This window comes from Oncorhynchus clarkii, chromosome 26, assembly GCF_045791955.1.
Source record: "Oncorhynchus clarkii lewisi isolate Uvic-CL-2024 chromosome 26, UVic_Ocla_1.0, whole genome shotgun sequence".
NCBI classification, from domain to species: Eukaryota; Metazoa; Chordata; class Actinopteri; order Salmoniformes; family Salmonidae; genus Oncorhynchus; species Oncorhynchus clarkii.
The window spans coordinates 1,467,762-1,491,463 of NC_092172.1; the positions used below are offsets into that span (position 1 = coordinate 1,467,762).

The 23,702-nt window shown below is 43.2% G+C and overlaps 1 protein-coding gene across 6 annotated transcripts in view; it reads left to right on the plus strand.

The window, feature by feature from the left end:
* LOC139385206 (dishevelled associated activator of morphogenesis 2) overlaps nt 1-23,702 on the plus strand; it is a 228,096-nt gene that overhangs the window by 132,454 nt on the left and 71,940 nt on the right. For all 6 annotated transcript variants that reach the window (XM_071130316.1, XM_071130319.1, XM_071130317.1 and 3 more), the window contains exon 4: nt 11,690-11,764. In XM_071130316.1, the coding sequence (XP_070986417.1) occupies nt 11,690-11,764 (75 nt within the window). The remainder of the gene's footprint in view (nt 1-11,689; nt 11,765-23,702) is intronic.

Consider the following 23,702-nt stretch of genomic DNA (forward strand, 5'->3'; position numbering starts at 1 on the left):
GTGAATGAGCGAATTGAAGTGAGTTAGGGCCAAAACCAGGATTTTGGCGCTTCAGAAGACATGGAATTGAAATGGGCTCCCTACAATCTTGGAAACACGTGCGTGCGTGTGTGTGTGTGCTTGCGTGTGCATGTGTAATGGGGTCGTGATTGGGAAGATAATGAAGTTGGCAGAGGCCAACCAACACAGTGGTCTTCCAATGTTGATTTTATTCCCCATTTACTGAAGTAAGAATGAGGTTAAGACTGAAACAAACCCAAGAAACTCCTAATGCATTTCAGAATTCCTTTTAGAGCGAACCTTATGTCTTGGCCATGATATGTCTTATGTCTTGGTTAAAATATGAAGCTGTGTTTGAGATTCCTTGATTGATTTGATTTAGATAACACAGAAATCAAATTGACAACACACCTTGAAGGGAGCACAGTAAAACATGTATAAGTACCTCATATTCCAAGTTTTCTACAGCTGTTTCTACAACTGTTTAGAACTTGAATATGGTGTTGATTGAACAGTGAAAGGAACATGACTGATTTATTTTTTTACGTTTTATTGGTGGAAAAATTAACATACTATATACTAAACCCATCAGTGGTGTCGCGGCTGTTTGCTGCCTTCGGATTCGTTGGCAGTTGACTGTCGGTCCGATGATTGACTTACTGACTCACTGTTGAATTTACTGTCTGACTGGCAATAAACCCAGGCATTTTCATTAGTTTATGACCCTGTAGGCTATATGTAAAAACACAAACACTAAAGTGTTAAAAAAATGTTATTCGTGGAGTACCTTTGTTGTATGGAGTACCTTTGTTAATTGACTATTTTTGACAGCAGTGCATATTTACATATTTCACATTTCCTTCAACTTGTTGACTGGTGTTTGCGTGTTGATTAAGTGATGGTATGGTAGTTTAATAGAGTACTACCATACAACACACAGAGAAATTGATAAAGCGATGGTATGGTAGTTTAAGCAAGAGATGTGTTTTTTGCATTGGATGCAGTCTGCCAACTTATGTCTGTAGCGTCCGAACAGTTTGGGATACAAACTAATATGACCCCTCTGTGTAAAGGTGAGACTCATTTGCTCTAGGGCGCCCACAGGCTTCACAAGACTTGTTTGACGGTCCCCCAGTACCAGTTTTAAAAAATTAGGGAAACTGTTTAGTGTAAAGAATAAGGGGTTAAATATATGTAAAAAAATATATAGAGTGGGGCAAAAAAGTATTTAGTCAGCCACCAATTGTGCACGTTCTCCCACTTGTTGGGGAATAATCGGAATTGGTTGGTAACATAGGTAAGATGTTTTATATTCATCATATGTTTGTAAGTTACTTCTCATCAAAATGTTATGTTTGTATAATACTGTGGCGGGGTTGCAGTATCTGTTCTATGTCAAGACTAAGTTGTTTGGGTAGGAGAGAGGGGAGAGCTCAAGCGTGTATCTCTTGGCTCCACAATGTCTGTGTGCCAGTCAATGTGTCTCTGTGATGTTGTCAAGATAGGATGGATTTGATATATGCTTGTTGATATGGAGGATTGGTTTATGGTTCTGAGTTTGAGAAAATAACATGTTTTAGGAGACAAAGCTGAACGATGAATTATGCCTATGCTGTCTCACTATGTGTCTTTGCTATAAAGGATCTCAGTTGAAATGTGTGAGGGACTCTGATAGACAATAAATTGATCTTTGTGATAACTAACTCTGACTTGTGTGTGGCGCCGACAGAGATGGCCGCCTCGCTTCACGTTCCTAGGAAACTATGCAGTTTTTTGTTTTTTTACGTGTTATTTCTTACATTAGTACCCCAGGTCATCTTAGGTTTCATTACATACAGTCGAGAAGAACTACTGAATATAAGATCAGCATCAACTCACCATCAGTACGACCAAGAATATGTTTTTCGCGACGCGGATCCTGTGTTCTGCCTTACAAACAGGACAACGGAGTGGATCCTATGCAGCGACCCAAAAAAACGACTCCGAAAGAGAGGGAAACGAGGCGGTCTACTGGTCAGACTCCGGAGACGGACACAGCGCGCACCACTCCCTAGCATTCTTCTTGCCAATGTCCAGTCTCTTGACAACAAGGTTGATGAAATCCGAGCAAGGGTAGCATTCCAGAGGGACATCAGAGACTGTAACGTTCTTTGCTTCACGGAAACGTGGCTTACTGGAGAGACGCAATCCGAAGCGGTGCAGCCAACAGGTTTCTCCACGCATCGCGCAGACAGGAAAAAACATCTTTCTGGTAAAAAGAGGGGCGGGGGCGTATGCCTTATGACTAACGTGACATGGTGCGATGAAAGAAACATACAGGAACTCAAATCCTTCTGTTCACCTGATTTAGAATTCCTCACAATCAAATGTAGACCGCATTATCTACCAAGAGAATTCTCTTCGATTATAATCACAGCCGTATATATCCCCCCCCAAGCAGACACATCGATGGCTCTGAACGAACTTTATTTAACTCTCTGCAAACTGGAAACAATTTATCCGGAGGCTGCATTCATTGTAGCTGGGGATTTTAACAAGGCTAATCTGAAAACAAGACTCCCCAAATTTTATCAGCATATCGATTGCGCAACCAGGGGAGGAAAGACCTTGGACCATTGTTACTCTAACTTCCGCGACGCATATAAGGCCCTGCCCCGCCCCCCTTTCGGAAAAGCTGACCACGACTCCATTTTGTTGATCCCTGCCTACAGACAGAAACTAAAACAAGAGGCTCCCACGCTGAGGTCTGTCCAACGCTGGTCCGACCAAGCTGACTCCACACTCCAAGACTGCTTCCATCACGTGGACTGGGAGATGTTTCGTATTGCGTCAGATAACAACATTGACGAATACGCTGATTCGGTGTGCGAGTTCATTAGAACGTGCGTTGAAGATGTCGTTCCCATAGCAACGATTAAAACATTCCCTAACCAGAAACCGTGGATTGATGGCAGCATTCGTGTGAAACTGAAAGCGCGAACCACTGCTTTTAATCAGGGCAAGGTGTCTGGTAACATGACCGAATACAAACAGTGCAGCTATTCCCTCCGCAAGGCTATCAAACAAGCTAAGCGCCAGTACAGAGACAAAGTAGAATCTCAATTCAACGGCTCAGACACAAGAGGCATGTGGCAGGGTCTACAGTCAATCACGGACTACAGGAAGAAACCCAGCCCAGTCACGGACCAGGATGTCTTGCTCCCAGGCAGACTAAATAACTTTTTTGCCCGCTTTGAGGACAATACAGTGCCACTGACACGGCCTGCAACGAAAACATGCGGTCTCTCCTTCACTGCAGCCGAGGTGAGTAAGACATTTAAACGTGTTAACCCTCGCAAGGCTGCAGGCCCAGATGGCATCCCCAGCCGCGCCCTCAGAGCATGCGCAGACCAGCTGGCCGGTGTGTTTACGGACATATTCAATCAATCCCTATACCAGTCTGCTGTTCCCACATGCTTCAAGAGGGCCACCATTGTTCCTGTTCCCAAGAAAGCTAAGGTAACTGAGCTAAATGACTACCGCCCCGTAGCACTCACATCCGTCATCATGAAGTGCTTTGAGAGACTAGTCAAGGACCATATCACCTCCACCCTACCTGACACCCTAGACCCACTCCAATTTGCTTACCGCCCAAATAGGTCCACAGACGATGCAATCTCAACCACACTGCACACTGCCCTAACCCATCTGGACAAGAGGAATACCTATGTGAGAATGCTGTTCATCGACTACAGCTCGGCATTCAACACCATAGTACCCTCCAAGCTCGTCATCAAGCTCGAGACCCTGGGTCTCGACCCCGCCCTGTGCAACTGGGTACTGGACTTCCTGACGGGCCGCCCCCAGGTGGTGAGGGTAGGCAACAACATCTCCTCCCCGCTGATCCTCAACACTGGGGCCCCACAAGGTTGCGTTCTGAGCCCTCTCCTGTACTCCCTGTTCACCCACGACTGCGTGGCCACGCACGCCTCCAACTCAATCATCAAGTTTGCGGACGACACAACAGTGGTAGGCTTGATTACCAACAACGATGAGACGGCCTACAGGGAGGAGGTGAGGGCCCTCGGAGTGTGGTGTCAGGAAAACAACCTCACACTCAACGTCAACAAAACTAAGGAGATGATTGTGGACTTCAGGAAACAGCAGAGGGAACACCCCCCTATCCACATCGATGGAACAGTAGTGGAGAGGGTAGCAAGTTTTAAGTTCCTCGGCATACACATCACAGACAAACTGAATTGGTCCACTCACACAGACAGCATCGTGAAGAAGGCGCAGCAGCGCCTCTTCAACCTCAGGAGGCTGAAGAAATTCGGCTTGTCACCAAAAGCACTCACAAACTTCTACAGATGCACAATCGAGAGCATCCTGGCGGGCTGTATCACCGCCTGGTATGGCAACTGCACCGCCCTCAACCGTAAGGCTCTCCAGAGGGTAGTGAGGTCTGCACAACGCATCACCGGGGGCAAACTACCTGCCCTCCAGGACACCTACACCACCCGATGTCACAGGAAGGCCATAAAGATCATCAAGGACATCAACCACCCGAGCCACTGCCTGTTCACCCCGCTATCATCCAGAAGGCGAGGTCAGTACAGGTGCATCAAAGCTGGGACCGAGAGACTGAAAAACAGCTTCTATCTCAAGGCCATCAGACTGTTAAACAGCCACCACTAACACTGAGTGGCTGCTGCCAACACACTGACACTGACTCAACTCCAGCCACGTTAATAATGGGAATTGATGGGAAATGATGTAAATATATCACTAGCCACTTTAAACAATGCTACCTTATATAAATGTTACTTACCCTACATTATTCATCTCATACGCATACGTATATACTGTACTCTATATCATCGACGGTATCCTTATGTAATACATGTATCACTAGCCACTTTATACTATACTATGCCACTTTGTTTACATACTCATCTCATTTGTACATACTGTACCCGATACCATCTACTGTATCTTGCCTATGCTGCTCTGTACCATCACTCATTCATATATCCTTATGTACATATTCTTTATCCCCTTACACTGTGTACAAGACAGTAGTTTGGAATTGTTAGTTAGATTACTTGTTATTACTGCATTGTCGGAACTAGAAGCACAAGCATTTCGCTACACTCGCATTAACATCTGCTAACCATGTGTATGTGACAAATAAAATTTGATTTGATTTGATTTGATTTGATTTGGTTTGCTCTCATGATTTGGTAAATAGAGGAAATTTCCACGACACACTTAAAAAGATGAAAGAGGCCTGTAATTTGCATCATAGGTACACTTCAACTAAAAAAACAAAAAAAAATCCAGAAAATCACATTGTAGGAATTTTAATGAATTTATTTGCAAATTATGGTGGAAAATAAGTATTTGGTCACCTACAAACAAGCAAGATTTCTGGCTCTCACAGACCTGTAACTTCTTTAAGTGGCTCCTCTGTCCTCCACTCGTTACCTGTATTGATGGCACCTGTTTGAACTTGTTATCAGTATAAAAGACACCTGTCCACAACCTCAAACAGTCACACTCCAAACCCCACTATGGCCAAGACCAAAGAGCTGTCAAAGGACACCAGAAACAAAATTGTAGACCTGCACCAGACTGGGAAGACTGAATCTGCAATAGGTAAGCAGCTTGGTTTGAAGAAATCAACTGTGGGAGCAATTATTAGGAAATGGAAGACATACAAGACCACTGATAATCTCCCTCGATCTGGGGCTCCACGCAAGATCTCACCCCGTGGGGTCAAAATGATCACAAGAACGGTGAGCAAAAATCCCAGAACCACACGGGGGGACCTAGTGAATGACCTGCAGAGAGCTGGGACCAAAGTAACAAAGCCTACCATCAGTAACACTACGCCGCCAGGGACTCAAATCCTGCAGTGCCAGACGTGTCCCCCTGCTTAAGCCAATACATGTCCAGGCCCGTCTGAAGTTTGCTAGAGAGCATTTGGATGATCCAGAAGAAGATTGGGAGAATGTCATATGGTCAGATGAAACCTAAATATAACTTTTTGGTAAAAACTCAACTCGTCGTGTTTGGAGGACAAAGAATGCTGAGTTGCATCCAAAGAACACCATACCTACTGTGAAGCACGGGGGTGGAAACATCATGCTTTGGGGCTGTTTTTCTGCAAAGGGACCAGGACGACTGATCCGTGTAAAGGAAAGAATGAATGGGGCCATGTATCGTGAGATTTTTAGTGAAAACCTCCTTCCATCAGCAAGGGCATTGAAGATGAAACGTGGCTGGGTCTTTCAGCATGACAATGATCCCAAACACACCTCCCGGGCAACGAAGGAGTGGCTTCGTAAGAAGCATTTCAAGGTCCTGGAGTGGCCTAGCCAGTCTCCAGATCTTAACCCCATAGAAAATCTTTGGAGGGAGTTGAAAGTCCGTGTTGCCCAGCAACAGCCCCAAAACATCACTGCTCTAGAGGAGATCTGCATGGAGGAATAGGCCAAAATACCAGCAAATGTGTGAAAACCTTGTGAAGACTTACAGAAAACGTTTGACCTCTGTCATTGCCAACAAAGGGTATATAACAAAGTATTGAGAGAAACTTTTGTTATTGACCAAATACTTATTTTCCACCATAATTTGCAAATAAATTCATTAAAAATCCTACAATGTGATTTTCTGGATTTTTTTTCTTCTCATTTTGTCTGTCATATTTGAAGTGCACCTATGATGAAAATTACAGGCCTCTCATCTTTTTAAGTGGGAGAATTTGCATAATTGGTGGCTGACTAAATACTTTTTTGCCCCACTGTATGTGTGTGTGTGTGTATGTATGTATATATATATATATATATATATGTATATTTTTCTTGATCTTTCTTATACAGTTCCATCCACTAATATTGGCCCCCTTGGTAAATATGAGCAAAACATACTTTACATTTTTTTTTTTATTGTTTGTCGTTTTGGTCTTTCATTAAAATAATTCACAACATTCTAACCGATAATTAAAGTAAAATAATTTCAAGAAAAAATATATTCTTATCATAAAATATATGTGTGACACAATTATTGGCACCCCTTCATTAAATTTTTTTATTTTTTTATTTAACCTTTATTTAACCAGGTAGGCTAGTTGAGAACAAGTTATAATTTACAACTGTGACCTGGCAAAGATAAAGAAAAGCAGTTAGACACAAACAACAGAGTTACACATGGAATAAACAAACGTACAGTCAATAACACAATAGAAAAAAAAGTCTATATACAGTGTGTGCAAATGGCGTGAGGTGGTAAGGCAATACATAGGCCATAGTAGCGAAGTAATTACAGTTTAGCAAATCAACACTGGAGTGATAGATGAGCAGATGATGTTGTGCAAGTAGAAATGATGAGGTAGGTAGATTGGGTGGGCTATTTACAGGTGGGCTATGTACAGCTGCAGCGATCAGTTAGCTGCTCAGATAGCTGATGTTTAAAGTTATTGAGGGAAATATAAGTCTCCAGCTTCAGTGATTTTTGCAATTCGTTCCAGTCATTGGCAGCAGAGAACTGGAAGGAAAGGTGGCCAAAGGTGTTTGCTTTGGGGATGACCAGTGAGATATACCTGCTGGAGCGCGTGAAGAGGACCACAATGGAAATAAGTCCCAGACTTTATTGTGTGTTATCCTCAATGCATTTATTAATGTGCATGTATGGCTTTTAAGTTTTATGTGTGCTTGTTTTTTTTTTAAATGCCTGAATGAATAAACTAAACAATGGGTGGGTGTTATCGTGACCAGTGAGCTGAGATAAGGCGGCGCTTTACCTAGCATAGACTTATACATGACCTGGAGCCAGTGGGTCTGGGGACGAATATGTAGCGAGGGCCAGCCTACTAGAGCATACAGGTCGCAGTGGTAGGTGGTATAAGGGACTTTGGTGACAAAACAGATGGCACTGTGATAGACTGCATCCAGTTTGCTGAGTAGAGTGCTTTGTGCAACCTCCCTTTGCCAAGATAACAGCTCTGAGTCTTCTCCTATAATGCATATTGAGGTTGGAGAACACATGGCAAGGGATCTGAGACCATTCCTCCCTATAGAATCTCTCTAGATCCTTCAGATTCCGAGGTCAACGCTTGTGGACTCCTCTTCAGCTCATCCCACAGGTTTTCTATGGGGTTTAGGTCAGGGGACTGGAATGGCCAAGGCAAATCCTTGATTCTGTGGTGAGTGAACCATTTTTGTGTTGATTTTGAGGTGTGCTCTGCTGGAAGATCCAACCACGGCCCAGTTTAAGCTTCCTAGCAGAGGCAGCCAGGGTTTGATTAAATATCTGCTGGTACTTGGAGTCACTGATACCATGTATCCTAACAAGTTGTCCAGGGCCTTTGAAAGAAAAACATAGAGCCCGGTCCCATTGAAAGTTCCAGTAACGTAGGTACTTGAGTTGGTTGTTTGATGACAGCAAATACTTTTTTATGGTAACCCTCCCAAACAACTTGTGGTTATGTAGGTGGCATCTGATTGTAGCTTTGGGGACTTTCTGACCCCAAGACCCAACTAACATCTGCAATTCTCCAGCTGTGATCCTTGGATATTTTTTTGCCACTCAAACCATCATCCTCACTGTGCGTAGGGTCAATACAGACACACGTCCTCTTCCAGGCCGATTGTTAACATCTTCAGTTGCTTTAAACTTCTTCATTATTGCCCTGATAGTGGAAATGGGCATTTCTTGATTTGTGCAGCTCAACATTTTGTTGCACATCATTACTGTATTCAGGGGTCTTTCCCATAGTGATGGATGACTATGGGAACTTGGCCTGTGTGTCACCTCATATTTATACCCCAGTGAAACAGGTCATGGCTTACCACTTAAGTGTTCCTAATCACTCAAGTGAACTTAAATAGGTAAAATATGAATGGGAATATACATCAGTTAGATTATTATGGCACACGTTTCTGAGAAAAGTATATATTTCATTTATTTAAACTTTTTTTAACTTCAATTAAAGGATAGATTTTTGTGAATATTTTGAATGAAAGACCAAGAGGATAAACAGCAAAGAAAACATTTTCACAGCCAGTTTTGCTCATATTTAGCAAGGGTGCCAATATTAGTGGAGGGCACTGTATCTCTCAGATTTAAGGACAGACGCTAAAGAACAAACTAACTTTTTTATTTTATTTGGGACTATTTGTTGTTCCATGTAGTGAATCTGTTATTCAATGTGTTTGTAATTATCCTAGGTATGACCTTCTTAAAACAATTCCATATAGCTTAGTAGATGTGTGTGTGAGTATGAGGAGAGAGCGATAGAGAGACGTAGAGAGAGACGTAAAATGCCCTCACATTTCTCATCCTTCCATGGGCTCCGTCATAGCGTTGCTGGAGGACTTTGTTTTCAACGCAACTCTCCTCAAGGTCTATCTATTCTCCTAGTTATTAAAAAAATACTAGCCCTTATCAATTGATTTAGCCACGAAGCTGACGAGGTAATATGTATTATTTGTTTCTCCTGAGGGCACTGTTTTTATTCAGGCACTAGGGAACAACCTACTACCGTTAGGACCCCCAAAACAAACAACCCCTGTCTGGTAATCACCTCTCATTTGTCCTGAAACAAGATGGAAATTATAGTATTTTGTGCAGACTTGTGAAGCTGCCAGGGTAAATGTTGCATTGGACTTGACATGTTTTGAGCCGTATCGACTGCTGAAATTCGACAAAAAGGGTCTGGAGAGAGGCAGTTAAGTTTTTAATCTCGCCATCAATACCAATCTGGCTGTATGTCCAGACCGAGTCTGTCGACTAATGTGGCAACAAGAGAACACAGCTAGTCTGAGAACAGGGAGTGCTTAATAGTAGTTTTTCTTTTGAATCGACACCAGAGTACAGAATGAACCTGGAGAAAACACTGGCCTTATTGTCTGCCCTGCATTTAAACACTTATTTATTGGGTATGGTTAACACTTCAAGGAAGGGGTCACTACATATACATTTAGCGCTTAGTAGAAACTACTAGGTGTCATCAGGTCAGAAATGAATTACAGCAAGGTAAGACGTTTTTTAATCATGTGCTTTGCATACATACCAAATTCTGTAAACAAAGGAAGTATGTATGCGCCTAATAACTGGCCCATTTTGCCATCTACTCTGAATTCCAGCTGTGTCATGTGTTTGCAGTGAAGAGAAAATTCAGCATCTCTTGGAGGACGGTGAAGGTTGATAAAAGTGCTTCTTTATTGTTACAATAGAGAAGCACTTTTATCAACTTCCACTGTCCTGCAAGAATTTCCTCTTCACTTAATTTTGCTGCTCAATTCATTCATGCATTGGTTGGAAAGTGAAGCAACGGCAGTGTTCCCTTCCCTTGTTCCCTTGTTTTGTTGTTTGGAAACTCAGGGGCACATGCACTGACATGGGACTTGAGAACGAGTGTTCCGTTGACACTCGTGTGTGGGACTTGTGCCTACACAGAAACATGTTGTACCCTGGTAAAATACTTGAGGGCTTACCATGTACTGGACCCTGTACCACACAATTGATCATATCAACAAAATTCAATGATTGATTAGGATAAACTCACTGCATGGAAACAACCCAACAAAAGGCCCAAATTCCCTACATACTGTGGTGCACTCCTTTTTACCAGAGCTCTATGGGCCTTGGTCTAAAGTCGTACACTAAATAGGGAAAAAGGTGTCATTTAATGTAGACAGTTAGTAAAGGCACACTAATAAAACTGTTTTCCAGTTCCTTACGTTCTCATGGGTACACAAACTGAGCCTGAAGTTCTCGACTCCCCTGTGCTCAAATCCAAGCTAAACAGTACCAGATGTGAAACATCGGTGAAGGATCTCGGAGCTAAACTGTCTTCATATTCTCCTGTGCGTTTGTTGCTCGTGGCATCGCTCTCACTGGAATGGCCAGTCCAAATTGATTTCCGACAACGCTATTGAAAAGCATTGTGCAGAATACTCCATCCCGAGGGGTCTTTCCCTGACTGAATTAAAATGCCAAAACAATTGAATAGTTTGATGTGCACTGGGTTGTGACCCAGATTTGATGTATTAGGCGTCCTTCATTTTGTCTGTCTGGGATGTTGAGAAGACGGACACACACACACACACACACACACACACACACACAAACACACACATTTGGTCTGTTTGGGATGTTGACATGGAGTAGTAACTGTAAATGGTATGGACGGGGAAAAAAACTGGCTTGCAGTGTTAAGTGCATAACAAGTAATTTATTAAACCATTTACAGTTAACACAACGGATGTAGTGGAGTGTAAATGCACTTAAAGTGCTGTTTATGCACATTATTATCTGGTGAATAGTGTAATCACCTATTATGCTATATTAGCGTTAGCATTTACAGTGTGTTGATGCATCGCCCTCCATCTCCACTTTTAGGTCCAGTTTCCTGGACAGAGATTAAGCCTAGTCCTGGAATCTCCATTGAACATGCGTTTTAGTCCAGAATTAGGATTGACCTGTGTCCAGGAAACTGGCCTTTATGGAAAACCCATGTTTCTTTAGCACTACATCCCTGGTCAACACTCTGTGGTCCATTCCATGTAGCACTCTAACCTATGACTCTGCTGTTGCAATTACTATGCTCAAACTAACTGAGAACCTTTATTAAGTACTTTTGTGTACATGGATTATTTTCTGTGTTTTCTTCATGTGTTTTCCCTCTCTTTTTGTCTCTGTTCAGAAGCAAGAGGACCCCAACAAGCTGGCCACAAGCTGGCCCGACTACTACATCGACCGCATCAACTCCATGGCTGCTGTAAGTGACAACTTTAAAGGGATACTTCAGGATTTTGCCAAGGAAGTTCTGTATCTACTTCCCCAGAATCAGATGAACTCATGGATACCATTGTTGTCTCTGCTTCCAGTATGAAGGAAGTTAGAGGTAGTTTCACCACTAGCGTAAGCGCAATGACTGGAAGTGTATGGTATCTACTAGCATGCTAGCAGTTACTATAGACATCCAACGCTAGTTAGTCTGGGGAAGTAGATAAAGGGCTTCATTGCCAAAATACTGAAGTATCCCTTTAACTTTCTCTAACCTACATTTCTCCTTAAGGTTTCTACCTGTGCCTCCCTCCTTTTTATTTCCCGCTCTTTTGTCTCTCTCCTTTTCTCTCACCTTGGTCAGTAACATCTAGGAGCTTTGGTCACCTAATTCGCTGCTGGCAGCTCTTAGTACATTCCTACCATCCAAACCCAACACTCACACCCAGAGCCAATGACACACGCCCTAGTTAGTCACTCAGAAGCTCACTGAATGTGAATGATTGTCAGAGAAACTAAGGGAGACATGAAGGACTGCAGGGCCATGTAAACAACATTCACATGGAGCCAAAATGGCTGCCAACTAGCATGCTACTAATGATACATATTTTTTGCCGCTCTTTTTAATTGAGTTTTTATTGACCTCATGTGGTAAGCATATGCAGGGGCAAACCGATAGGATAAAGTACACAAACATAATAATAATTCATACCCAGCACAGGGTCAAAAGAAGAGATTCCAATGGTGTTAACATCAACCAGAGATCAAATGTATTTGTCATGTGTACAGGTGTACGTTCATCCTAATAATGGTCGGACCAAGCTGCAGCACGATATGGTTTCCACATAATTTATTAAAGTGAAAAACTTAGAACAAAACAAACAGGATGTCTTCGCTTCCTTTATCTCCTCCCAAGCCCAGGATACCTTCTCCTCCCGGGCACGCTGCTTGGTCCTGATGTGATGGGATATTCTGTCACGTTCGTCGTAATAATGGTCGGACCAAGCTGCAGCGCGATATGGTTTCCACATAATTTATTAAAGTGAAAAACTTAGAACAAAACAAAAAAGGAAACAAACATCGAACCGTCACTAACGAGATGCTACGTGCACTAACTCCAAACAATATCCCATAACACACAGGTGGAAAACATGCTACTTAAGTATGATCCCCAATTAGAGACAACGATAGCCAGCTGCCTCTAATTGGGAATCATACTAAAACACCAACATAGAAAAAACAAACTAGAACCCCACATAGAAAATATAAACTAGACTAAAACCCTAGTCACGCCCTGACCTACTCTACCATATAAAATATAGGCTTTCTATGGTCAGGACGTAACACCTTACCTTGAAATGCTACAAGCCCTTAACCAACAATGCAGTTCAAGAAATAAACTAGAGATGAAACGGTATGAAAATGTCATATCATGATTATAGAGACCAAAATTATCACGGTTATCAGTATTATCGCGGTATTGTTAAAATGTGCTGGAAATTTTCAAAACGTACTGAACACTGAAATAAGGTAGACCTTGATCTCTTCTTTCACTCTGTCTTCTGGGGTGTTCGGAATCTGACCCTCTTTACCTCAACAAGGCAGCAGAGAGGTGATCTTTCTCAGCAACCCAGCCAGGCCTTTCCCCTCCGATGCCACTGTGGGGGTGCTGGTGATGGAGGTGCTGCTGGTGCTTTGTGGTTCTTCCCTGACTTGTGCAGCTGCCAGCTTCAAGGCCTCTTTGACACAGCTGTCAGTGTAAAATTTTGCCGCCTCAGGCTCATCTAAAAATCTCCTTTTGAAGTGCGGGTCAATGAAACAAGCATGACTCTCTTTACCTTCTCTGTGTATCTGTTGTTAAGGTCTTCTCTCATTACCCTTTTCATCTCCTTGGTCAGGGATGGCTCTGTATCCGTTTCCACCAGAACATCACAGGTGATGTGGTCCAGGACAGGCTTGATGGCTGACAGTGTCACTCGTGTCTCTGAGGCAAGTGCATCTGTAAACTTGCTCAGAGGTTCAAGGAGCTGGCACAGTTGCTCCATGACACTTATGTCAGCATCCTTCGGCATCAGATGCCATGTTCCTTTTTCTCCAGCCAGTGTCGCACAGACTGGCTGCTGTTGGCTGAGGAAACGCTCAAGCACGTTGTGTATCGGGTCACCACATCATGGATCAGAGCCTTCTGTGGCATGTTGAGGGCAGCTTGCTTTTCTCTCAGTTCTCGCCTTCTCTTCCAGCTCTGTCAGAAGCCTTGGACCAGATGACAGCAGGCCTTGACTGCTGTGTCATCTCTCTGAATTTTCAGAGCCTTTGAAATGCCCAGGTTCAAATTATGGCCAAAGCACCCAAACCACAGATCTGGGAACTCTTCAAAAGCCTTGATCATGTTTGTTGCGTTGTCTGTGGTAATGCAGACCAGGTCTTTCTTGTTGATCCCCCACCCTTACAGTATATTCTCAAACTCTCTGATGTTGTGAGCCGAGTGATCTTCTGGAAAGAACTGTGTTTCCAGGCAGTTTGATTCCAGTTGCCAGTCTGGGGTGAGGTAATGGATAGTGAAGCTGATGTAGGGTTGGCCACCCCTGCTGGTCCAGAGGTCAGTTGTTGCAGCAAACCATGTGCCTTGATCCATCCTTTTTCCAACATCCGCTTTAACCTGGTTGTACAGGTTTGGGATTTCAGTCTTAGAAAATAATGTTCGTGATGGCACTTTGTAGTGACGCACGGCAACCTTCATCAGCCTCAGGAAGCCAGGCCTCTCAACAATTTGAAATGGCATCATGCCCTTTGCAATGTAATATGAAGGGCTGCAGTGAGGTCTTGATAATTTTTTGATGTGCGTGAATAAGCAGCCTGCCTTTTTAAATGCTTGCTGGAGTGTCTGTGTCACAACTGTAGATGAGGAGTGACCAGTAGCATCACTGGGTTTGCCTGCTGCACGCCCACTCTGTAAACAAGGGAATAGCAAATGTATTATTATTTTTCTTATTATTGGTGTTACATTATAATTATTATTCTCTCTCTCACTCTCACTCTCACTCTCACTCTCTCACTCACTCACTCACTCACTCACTCACTCACTCACTCACTCACTCACTCACTCACTCACTCACTCACTCACTCACTCACTCACTCACTCACTCACTCACTCACTCACTCACTCACTCACTCACTCACTCACTCACTCACTCACTCACTCTCTCACACACACACACACACACACACACACAATCGTCTGTGTTGCATTGGAGTATATGCAGTAACCCCATGCACAATTTACATAAATACAAAGGAGTCACTGTGATAGTAATCGCAATGAACCCAACAATTAACATAAATACAGGAGTCTTATATAGGAGTCTATTTTATTTCACCTTTATTTAACCAGGTAGGCAAGTAGAGAACAAGTTCTCATTTACAATTGCGACCTGGCCAAGATAAAGCAAAGCAGTTTGACACATACAACAACACAGAGTTACACATGGAGTAAAACAAACATACAGTCAATAATACAGTAGAAAAATAAGTCTATATACAATGTGAGCAAGTGCACTTGCTCACATTGGAGGTAAAGGCAAAAAAAGGCCATGGTGGCGAAGTAAATACAATATAGCAAGTAAAACACTGGAATGGTTGATTTGCAGTGGAAGAATGTGCAAAGTAGAGATACAAATAATGGGGTGCAAAGGAGCAAAATAAGTAAATAAATATAGTAGGGAAAGAGGTAGTTGTTTGGGCTAAATTATAGATTGGCTATGTGCAGTAATCTGTGAGCTGCTCTGACAGCTGGTGCTTAAAGCTAGTGAGGGAGATAAGTGTTTCCAGTTTCAGAGATTTTTGTAGTTCGTTCCAGTCATTGGTAGAAGAACTGGAAGGAAAGGCGGCCAAAGGAAGAATTGGTTTTGTGGGTGACCAAAGAGATATACCTGCTGGAGCGCGTGCTACAGGTGGGTGCTGCTATGGTGACCAGCGAGCTGAGATAAGGGGGGACTTTACCTAGCAGGGTCTTGTAGATGACCTGGAGCCAGTGGGTTTGGCGACGAGTATGAAGCGAGGGCCAGCCAACGAGAGCGTACAGGTCGCAGTGGTGGGTAGTATATGGGGCTTTGGTGACAAAACAGATAGCACTGTGATAAACTGCATCCAATTTATTGAGTAGGGTATTGGAGGCTATTTTGTAAATGACATCGACAAAGTCGAGGATTGGTAGGATGGTCAGTTTTACAAGGGTATGTTTGGCAGCATGAGTGAAGGATGCTTTGTTGCAAAATAGGAAGCCAATTCTAGATTTAACTTTGGATTGGAGATGTTTGATGTGAGTCTGGAAGGATAGTTTACAGTCTAACCAGACACCTAGGTATTTGTAGTTGTCCACATATTCTAAGTCGGAGCCGTCCATAGTAGTGATGTTGGACAGGCGGGCAGGTTCAGGCAGCGATCGGTTGAAGAGCATGCATTTAGTTTTATTTGTATTTAAGAGTAATTGGAGGCCACGGAGGAAGAGTTGTATGGCATTGAAGCTTGCCTGGAGGGTTGTTAACACAGTGTCCAAAGAAGGGCCAGAAGTATACAGAATGGTGTCGTCTGCGTAGAGGTGGATCAGAGACTCACCAGCAGCAAGAGCGACATCATTGATGTATACAGAGAAGAGAGTCGGTCCAAGAATTGAGCCCTGTATAGAAACTGCCAGAGACCCGGACAACAGACCCTCTGATTTGACACACTGAACTCTATCAGAGAAGTATTTGGTGAACCAGGCAAGGCAATCATTTGAGAAACCAAGGCCGATGAGGATGTGGTGATTGACAGAGTCGAAAGCCTTGGTCAGGTCAATGAATTTGGCTGCACAGTATTGTTTCTTATCGATGGCGGTTAAGATATCATTTAGGACCTTAAGCGTGGCTGAGGTGCACCCATGACCAGCTCTGAAACCAGATTGCATTGCGGAGAAGGTGTGGTGGGATTCGAAATGGTCGGTAATCTGTTTGTTGACTTGGCTTTCGAAGACCTTAGAAAGGCAGGGTAGGATAGATATAGGTCTGTAGCAGTTTGGGTCAAGTGTCCCCCCCTTTGAAGAGGGGGGATGAGCGCAGCTGCTTTCCAATCTTTGGGAATCTCAGACAACACAAAAGAGAGGTTGAACAGGCTAGTAATAGGGGTGGCAACAATTTCGGCAGATCATTTTAGAATGAAAGGGTCCAGATTGTCTAGCCCGGCTGATAGGGGTCCAGATTTTGCAGCTCTTTCAGAACATCAGCTGACTGGATTTGGAAGTTGGAGAAATGGGGAAGGCTTGGGCGAGTTGCTGTGGGGAGTGCAGTGCTGTTGACCGGGGTAGGGGTAGCCAATGCTTATTGAAATTCTCAATTGTAGTGGATTTATCGGTGGTGACAGTGTTTCCTATCTTCAGTGCAGTGGGCAGCTGGGAGGAGGTGTTCTTATTCTCCATGGACTTTACAGTGTCCCAGAAAGTTTTTGAGTTTGTGTTGCAAGAAGCAAATTTCTGCTTGAAATAGCTAGCCTTGGCATTTCTAACTGCCTGTGTATATTGGTTTCTAGCTTCCCTGAAAAGTTACATATCACGGGGGCTGTTCGATGCAGAACGCCATAGGATGTTTTTGTGTTGGTTAAGTGCAGTCAGGTCTGGAGAGAACCAAGGGCTATATCTATTCCTGGTTCTAAATTTCTTGAATGGGACAGGCTTATTTAAGATGGTGAGGAAGGCATATAAAAAAAAAAACAGACATCCTCTACTGACGGGATGAGATCAATATCCTTCCAGGATACCCCGGCCAGATCGATTAGAAAGGCCTGCTCGGTGAAGTGTTTCAGGGAGCGTTTGACAGTTATGAGTGGAGGTCGTTTGACCGCTGACCCATTACGGATGCAGGCAATGAGGCAGTGATTGCTGAGATCTTGGTTGAAATACAGCAGAGGTGTATTTAGAGGGCAAGTTGGTTAGGATGATATCTATGAGGGTGCCCGTGTTTTCAGCTTTGGGGTGGTACCTGGTAGGTTCATTAATAATTTGTGTGAGATGAGGGCATCAAGCTTAGATTGTAGGATGGCTGGGTTGTTAAGCATGTTCTAGTTTAGGTCGCCTAACAGCACGAGCTCTGAAGATAGATGGGGGGCAATCAGTTCACATATGGTGTCCAGAGCACAGCTGGGGGCAGGGGGTGGTCTATAGCAGGGGGCAACGGTGAGAGATTTGTTTTTAGAGAGTTGGATTTTTAAAAGTAGAAGTTTAAATTGTTTTGGTACAGACCTGGATAGTAGGACAGAACTCTGCAGGCTATCTTTGCAGTAGATTGCAACACCGCCCCCTTTGGCCGTTCTATCTTGTCTGAAAATGTTGTAGTTAGGGATGAACATTTCAGAATTTTTGGTGGTCTTCCTAAGCCAGGATTCAGACACGGCTAGAACATCCGGGTTGGCAGAGTGTGCTAAAGCAGTGAATAAAACAAACTTAGGGAAGAGGCTTCTAATGTTAACATGCATGAAACCAAGGCTATTACGGTTACAGAAGTCATCAAAAGAGAGCGCCTGGGGAATAGGAGTGGAGCTAGGCACTGCAGGGCCTGGATTCACCTCTTTACCACCAGAGGAACAGAGGAGGATAAGGGTACAGCTAAAAGCTATGAGAATTGGTCGTCTAGAACGTCTGGAACAGAGAGTAAAAGGAGGTTTCTGGGGGCGATAAAATAGCTTCAAGGTATAATGTACAGACAAAGGTATGGTAGGATGTGAATACAGTGGAGGTAAACATAGGTATTGAGTGATGATGAGAGAGATATTGTCTCTAGAAACATCATTGAAACCAGGTGATGTCATCCCATGTGTGGGTGGTTGAACTGAAAGGTTGGATAAGGTATAGTGAGCAGGGCCAGAGGCTCTACAGTGAAATAAGCCAATAAATACTAACCAGAACAGCAATGGACAAGGCATATTGACATTAAGGAGAGGCATGCTTAGTCGAGTGATCATAAGGGTCCAGTGAGTATTGAGGTTGGTTGGGGTCATGGCGATTCAGACAGCTAGCCGGGCCATCAGTAGCAAGCTCACATAGGATGGAGGTCTGTTTTTAGCCACGTCGTGCGTTTCCGTCGGTAGATTAGTGGTGCTCCGTGTGGTAGAGGGGATCAATCCAATTGGCAAAATAGATATAGTTATAGTGACCCAAGAAAAATTGTCCGATAGACCTATTCAGATAGTAGCCGATAAGACAGCTAACGATTAGCGGGCCTCAGATGGGGTGTTCAGGTAACGTCATGACCTAGGGGACTGTTGGATAACTCCCTCGTGCAGATAACGTCGGTAGTCCAGTCGTGAAGGCCCGGTGGGGCTCCGGCATCGGCAGTAAAACGGGTCCGGATAGGTGATTGTAGCCCAGGAGTGGCTGATGGAACTCTTTAGCTGGCTAGCTCCGGAATGATTGATGTTTGCTCCGGGATCGATGTAAGCCAATAGTCACATGGATAGCAGCTGCGAGATCCAGGTGTAAATGTCCAGAGCTTGCGGTTGAAATCCGAGGATATGGAGAGAAAAATAGGTCCGGTATGTTCTGGTCTGAGTTGCGTTGTACAAAACTGGCGATGGATTTTTGAGCTAAAGGATAGCTGATGACCACAAACCGTGATTAGCTGAATACTAACATTAGCCAGTAAACTGTCTAGCTTCTGGTCAGCTTCTGGTTAGCGTTTCATGGCTAAAGCACTTCATGGCTATAGTGTTTCTCCTGTTGGAACTCTTTTACAACCAAGTCGATGTCTGCCGGATTTTAAATGAACAAAATATGTTGGTTGGGTGGCTAAACTACATAACGTGTTATGTCTGCAGACACACGACGCATACAGCAGTGAACAACATTTAGTGTTTTTACACTGAAAGCTTCAGTTTACATTATTGACAAGCTATTAGCAAGTTAGACAGACAAACCATGACATTTTCTCCCATTCTGAAGGTTAATGTAAATAGTCCAGGTGGCCATTTGATTAATTGTTCAACAGTCTTATGGTTTGGGGGTAGAAGCTGTTAAGGAGCCTTTTGGACCACTTGCGTGTGGTAGAGGAGAGAACAGTCTATGACTTGGGTAACTTTTGGGCCTTCCTCTGACACCTCCTCGTATATAGGTCCTGGATGGCAGGAAGCTTGGCCCCAGTGATGTACTGGGCCGTACGCACTACCCTCTAAAGCGCCTTATGGTCGGATGCCGAGCAGTTGCCATACCAGGTGGTGATGCTACCGGTCAGGATGCTCTCGATTGTGAAGCTGTAGAACTTTTGGAGGGTCTGGGGACCCATGCCAAATCTTTTCGGTTTCCTGAGGGGGAAAAGGTGTTGTCGTGCCCTCTTCATGACTGTGTTGGTGTGTTTGGATCATGATAGTTCGTTGATGATGTGGACACCAAGGAACTTGAAACTCTCGACCCACTCCACTACAGCCCCATCAATGTTAATGGGTGCCTGTTTGGCCCTCCTTTTCCTTTAGTGATCGATCAGCTCCTTTGTCTTACTCACATTGATGAAGTTGTCCTCGCACCACCTTCCCAGGTCTCTGACCTCCTCCTTATAGGTTCTCTCATTGTTGTTGGTGATCAGGCCTACCACTGTTGTCATCATCAAACTTAATTATGGTGTTGTAGTCGTGCTTGGCCACGCAGTCGTGGTTGAAGAGGGAGTACAGGAGGGGACTACGCACGCACCCCTGAGGGGCCCTAGTGTTGTGGAGCAGCGTGGCAGATGTATTGTTGCCTACACTTACCAGCTGGGGGTGGCCCGTCAGGAAGTCCATGATCCAGTTGCAGAGGGAGCTATTTAGTCCCAGGGTCCTTAGCTTAGTGATGAGCTTTGTGGGCACTATGGTGTTGAATGCTGAGCTGTAGTCAATGAACAGAATTCTCGCATAGGTGTTCCTTTTGTGCAGGTGGGAAAGGGCAGTGTGGAGTGCGATTGTGTCATCTGTGGATCTGGGCAGTATGTGAATTAGAGTGGGTCTAGGGTTTCCGAGATGATGGTGCTGATGTGAGCCATGACCAGCCTTTCAAAGCACTTCATGGTTACCGATGTGAGTGGGATGGGATCAAGTCACAATTTTGCAAGTCTCAAGTCTTAACCTTCGAGTCAAGTCCCAAGTAAAGTTCCACAGCTCAGGTCATGTCACAAGTCCCTAAATTTGGGTTTCGAGTCCTCAAGTCAATGTTTAAGTGTTTTATGACCATTTCAATGCTATGTTCAATTTCATGTCATGCTAATTAGTTCAAGAACATTACCTCACTTTAGCTAGCTAGCAATAATTGTATTCGTACCTCTCTTAATGGGACTTCACATGACTGACCCAAGTCTAACATATCCATGGAATGCATGATTGATATTTTGATATGCAGCCTGTCAAAATAGGATTTATTTTTGGTTCTTCAGAGATGTATTTGCCAACATCTTTGTGCATATTGGTCTAGGCTATATTATTCACCACCTGAGGAAGTGGGAAAACACTAAGCAAAATTTGAATTTGATCTTGTTGCTAGATAGATTAATCAATTAGCCTACATGGCTATCAGTAAATGTAATGTCCTACAAAAAATGTACAGTTCTAGGCCTAGGCTAGGCTACTTGACGTAAGCCTATTCACTGCAAATGGCGTGCCACTCTGTGGGCGCATCAAAATCATAATCCATAAACTCAATATTAAGAGGTGAGAAATAAATGATATACTCATAGAAAGCTATGACCCACCTCTCTGTAACTAGAGCAACAGTAGTTGCTTTGAAAACGGTCTTTTACCCGCTATTGCATTTTGAGCAACAGGTCATGTACTTGTACTTACAGTTCAACGTTTTGTTGTGTTACAGCCTGAATGTAAAATTTATTAAATTGAGATTTTGTTTGTCACTGGCCTACATAAAATACCCCATAATGTCAAAGTGGAATTACGTTTTTTTGAAATGTTTACAAATTAATTAAAAATGAAAAGCTGAAATGTCTTCAGTCAATAAGTATTCAACCCCTGTGTTATGGTAAGCCTAAATAAGTTCAGGAGTATAAATTAGCTTAACAAGTCACATAATAATTTGCATGGACTTACTATTTGTGCAATAATAGTGTTTTGCATGATTTTTGAATGACTAACTCATCTCTGTACCCCACACATACAATTATCTATAAGGTCCCTCAGTTGAGCAGGGAATTTCAAATACAGATTCAACCACAAAAGACAGGTAGGTTTTCCAATGCCTCGCAAAGAAGGGCACCTATTGGAAATAGAAAGGCAGTGAATATCCCTTTGTGCATTGTGAGGTTATTCATTAAACGTTGGATGATGTATCAATACACCACCAATACAGTCACTACAAAGATACAGACAACTCAGTTGCGGGAGAGGAATGAAACTGCTCAGGGATTTCACAATGAGGCCAATGGTGACTTTAAAACAGTTCCCCTGTTTAATGACTGTGATAGGAGAATACTGAGGATGGATCAACAACATTGTAGTTACTCCACAATACTAACATAATTGACAGAGTAAGAAGGAGAAAAACAAATCCAAAACATACTGTACATCCTGTTTGCAGCAAGGCACTAAAGTAATACTGCAAACAAATGTGGCAAAGCAATAAACTTTTTATCCTGAATACAAAGTGTTATGTTTGGGGGAAGTCTAACACAGAACACATTACTGACTACCACTCTCCATATTTTCAAGCTTAGTCGTGGCTGTATCATGTTATGGGTATGCTTGAAATTGTTAAGAACTGGGGTGTTTTTCAGGATAAAAATTAGTGAATGTAGCTTAGCACAGACAAAATTCGAGAGGAAAACCTACTTTACACTAGACACTGGGAGATTAATTCACCTTTCAACAGGACAATAACCTAAAACAGAAGGCCAAATCTACACTGGAGTTGCTTACCAAGAAAGAAAGTGAGTGAATGCTTTTGACTTAAATCTACTTAAAACTATGGCAAGACCTGCAAATGGTTTGACAGAGCTTGAATAATTTCTTTATGAATAATGTGAAAATGTTGCACAATCCAGGTGTGGAAAGCTCTTAGAGACTAACCCAGAAAGACTCACGGCTGCCAAAAGTGCTTCTACAAAGTATTGACTCAGGGGTGTGAATACTTCTATAAATGAGATATTTCTGTATTTCATTTTTAGTTAAGTCACGAGTCATAGATGCTCAACCAAAGTCGTGGGAAGTGTTTTTTTTTTTTGTCAAGTCTCAAGTCACGAAATGTGCATCTTGAGCTGTGACTCGAGTCCACATCGCTGACAACAACACAATGAGATACCATCTTGCTTTTGGAAACCCCTGCTCCCATTAAAGCTTTATTAAATCCAAGAGCAAGGAATGAAGCATCTGAGGAAATTAGTTAATGAAACAAACTGCATTCCTTTTCTCATAATACTAAAAGATTCTATTAGACTTGGCTGTAGAAGCTCAGTGTTTCCCCTTACTTAAAATTTTCTGGCAGGGCACAAAGGCTTCCAAAGCAACTGACTTTAAACTAGGTTGGAAGGCCATCCCACCTATTTCATGGTAAGAGAACCACTGTAATGACGAATGAACCTGGGAGAGATCGTGGGCAATGGTGGATATGATATAGAATTGTCAGTACAACCTCTGTGACTGGCAGCTTTGTGTCACTGCCCCTTGACCCCTGACTTTAGCGCTCAAGTCGGAGACACAGTGGCTCCACAAATGTTTGTGAATCAGAAAATTTGCACCGACCGCTAAGGAATGACTAACCGAGAGATTGAAAAACAGCTTTTATCTCAAGGCCATCAGATTGTTAAACTCTTTTAAAGAACTGTGTGACTCTGAATCTCGCTCAATTAATTACTGCGCCTACAAGACCGAATCCCAGAGCACCTAACAAATTCAGTTGACCATGAATTGTTGCTAGGTAGAATCAGAAACATTGGTCT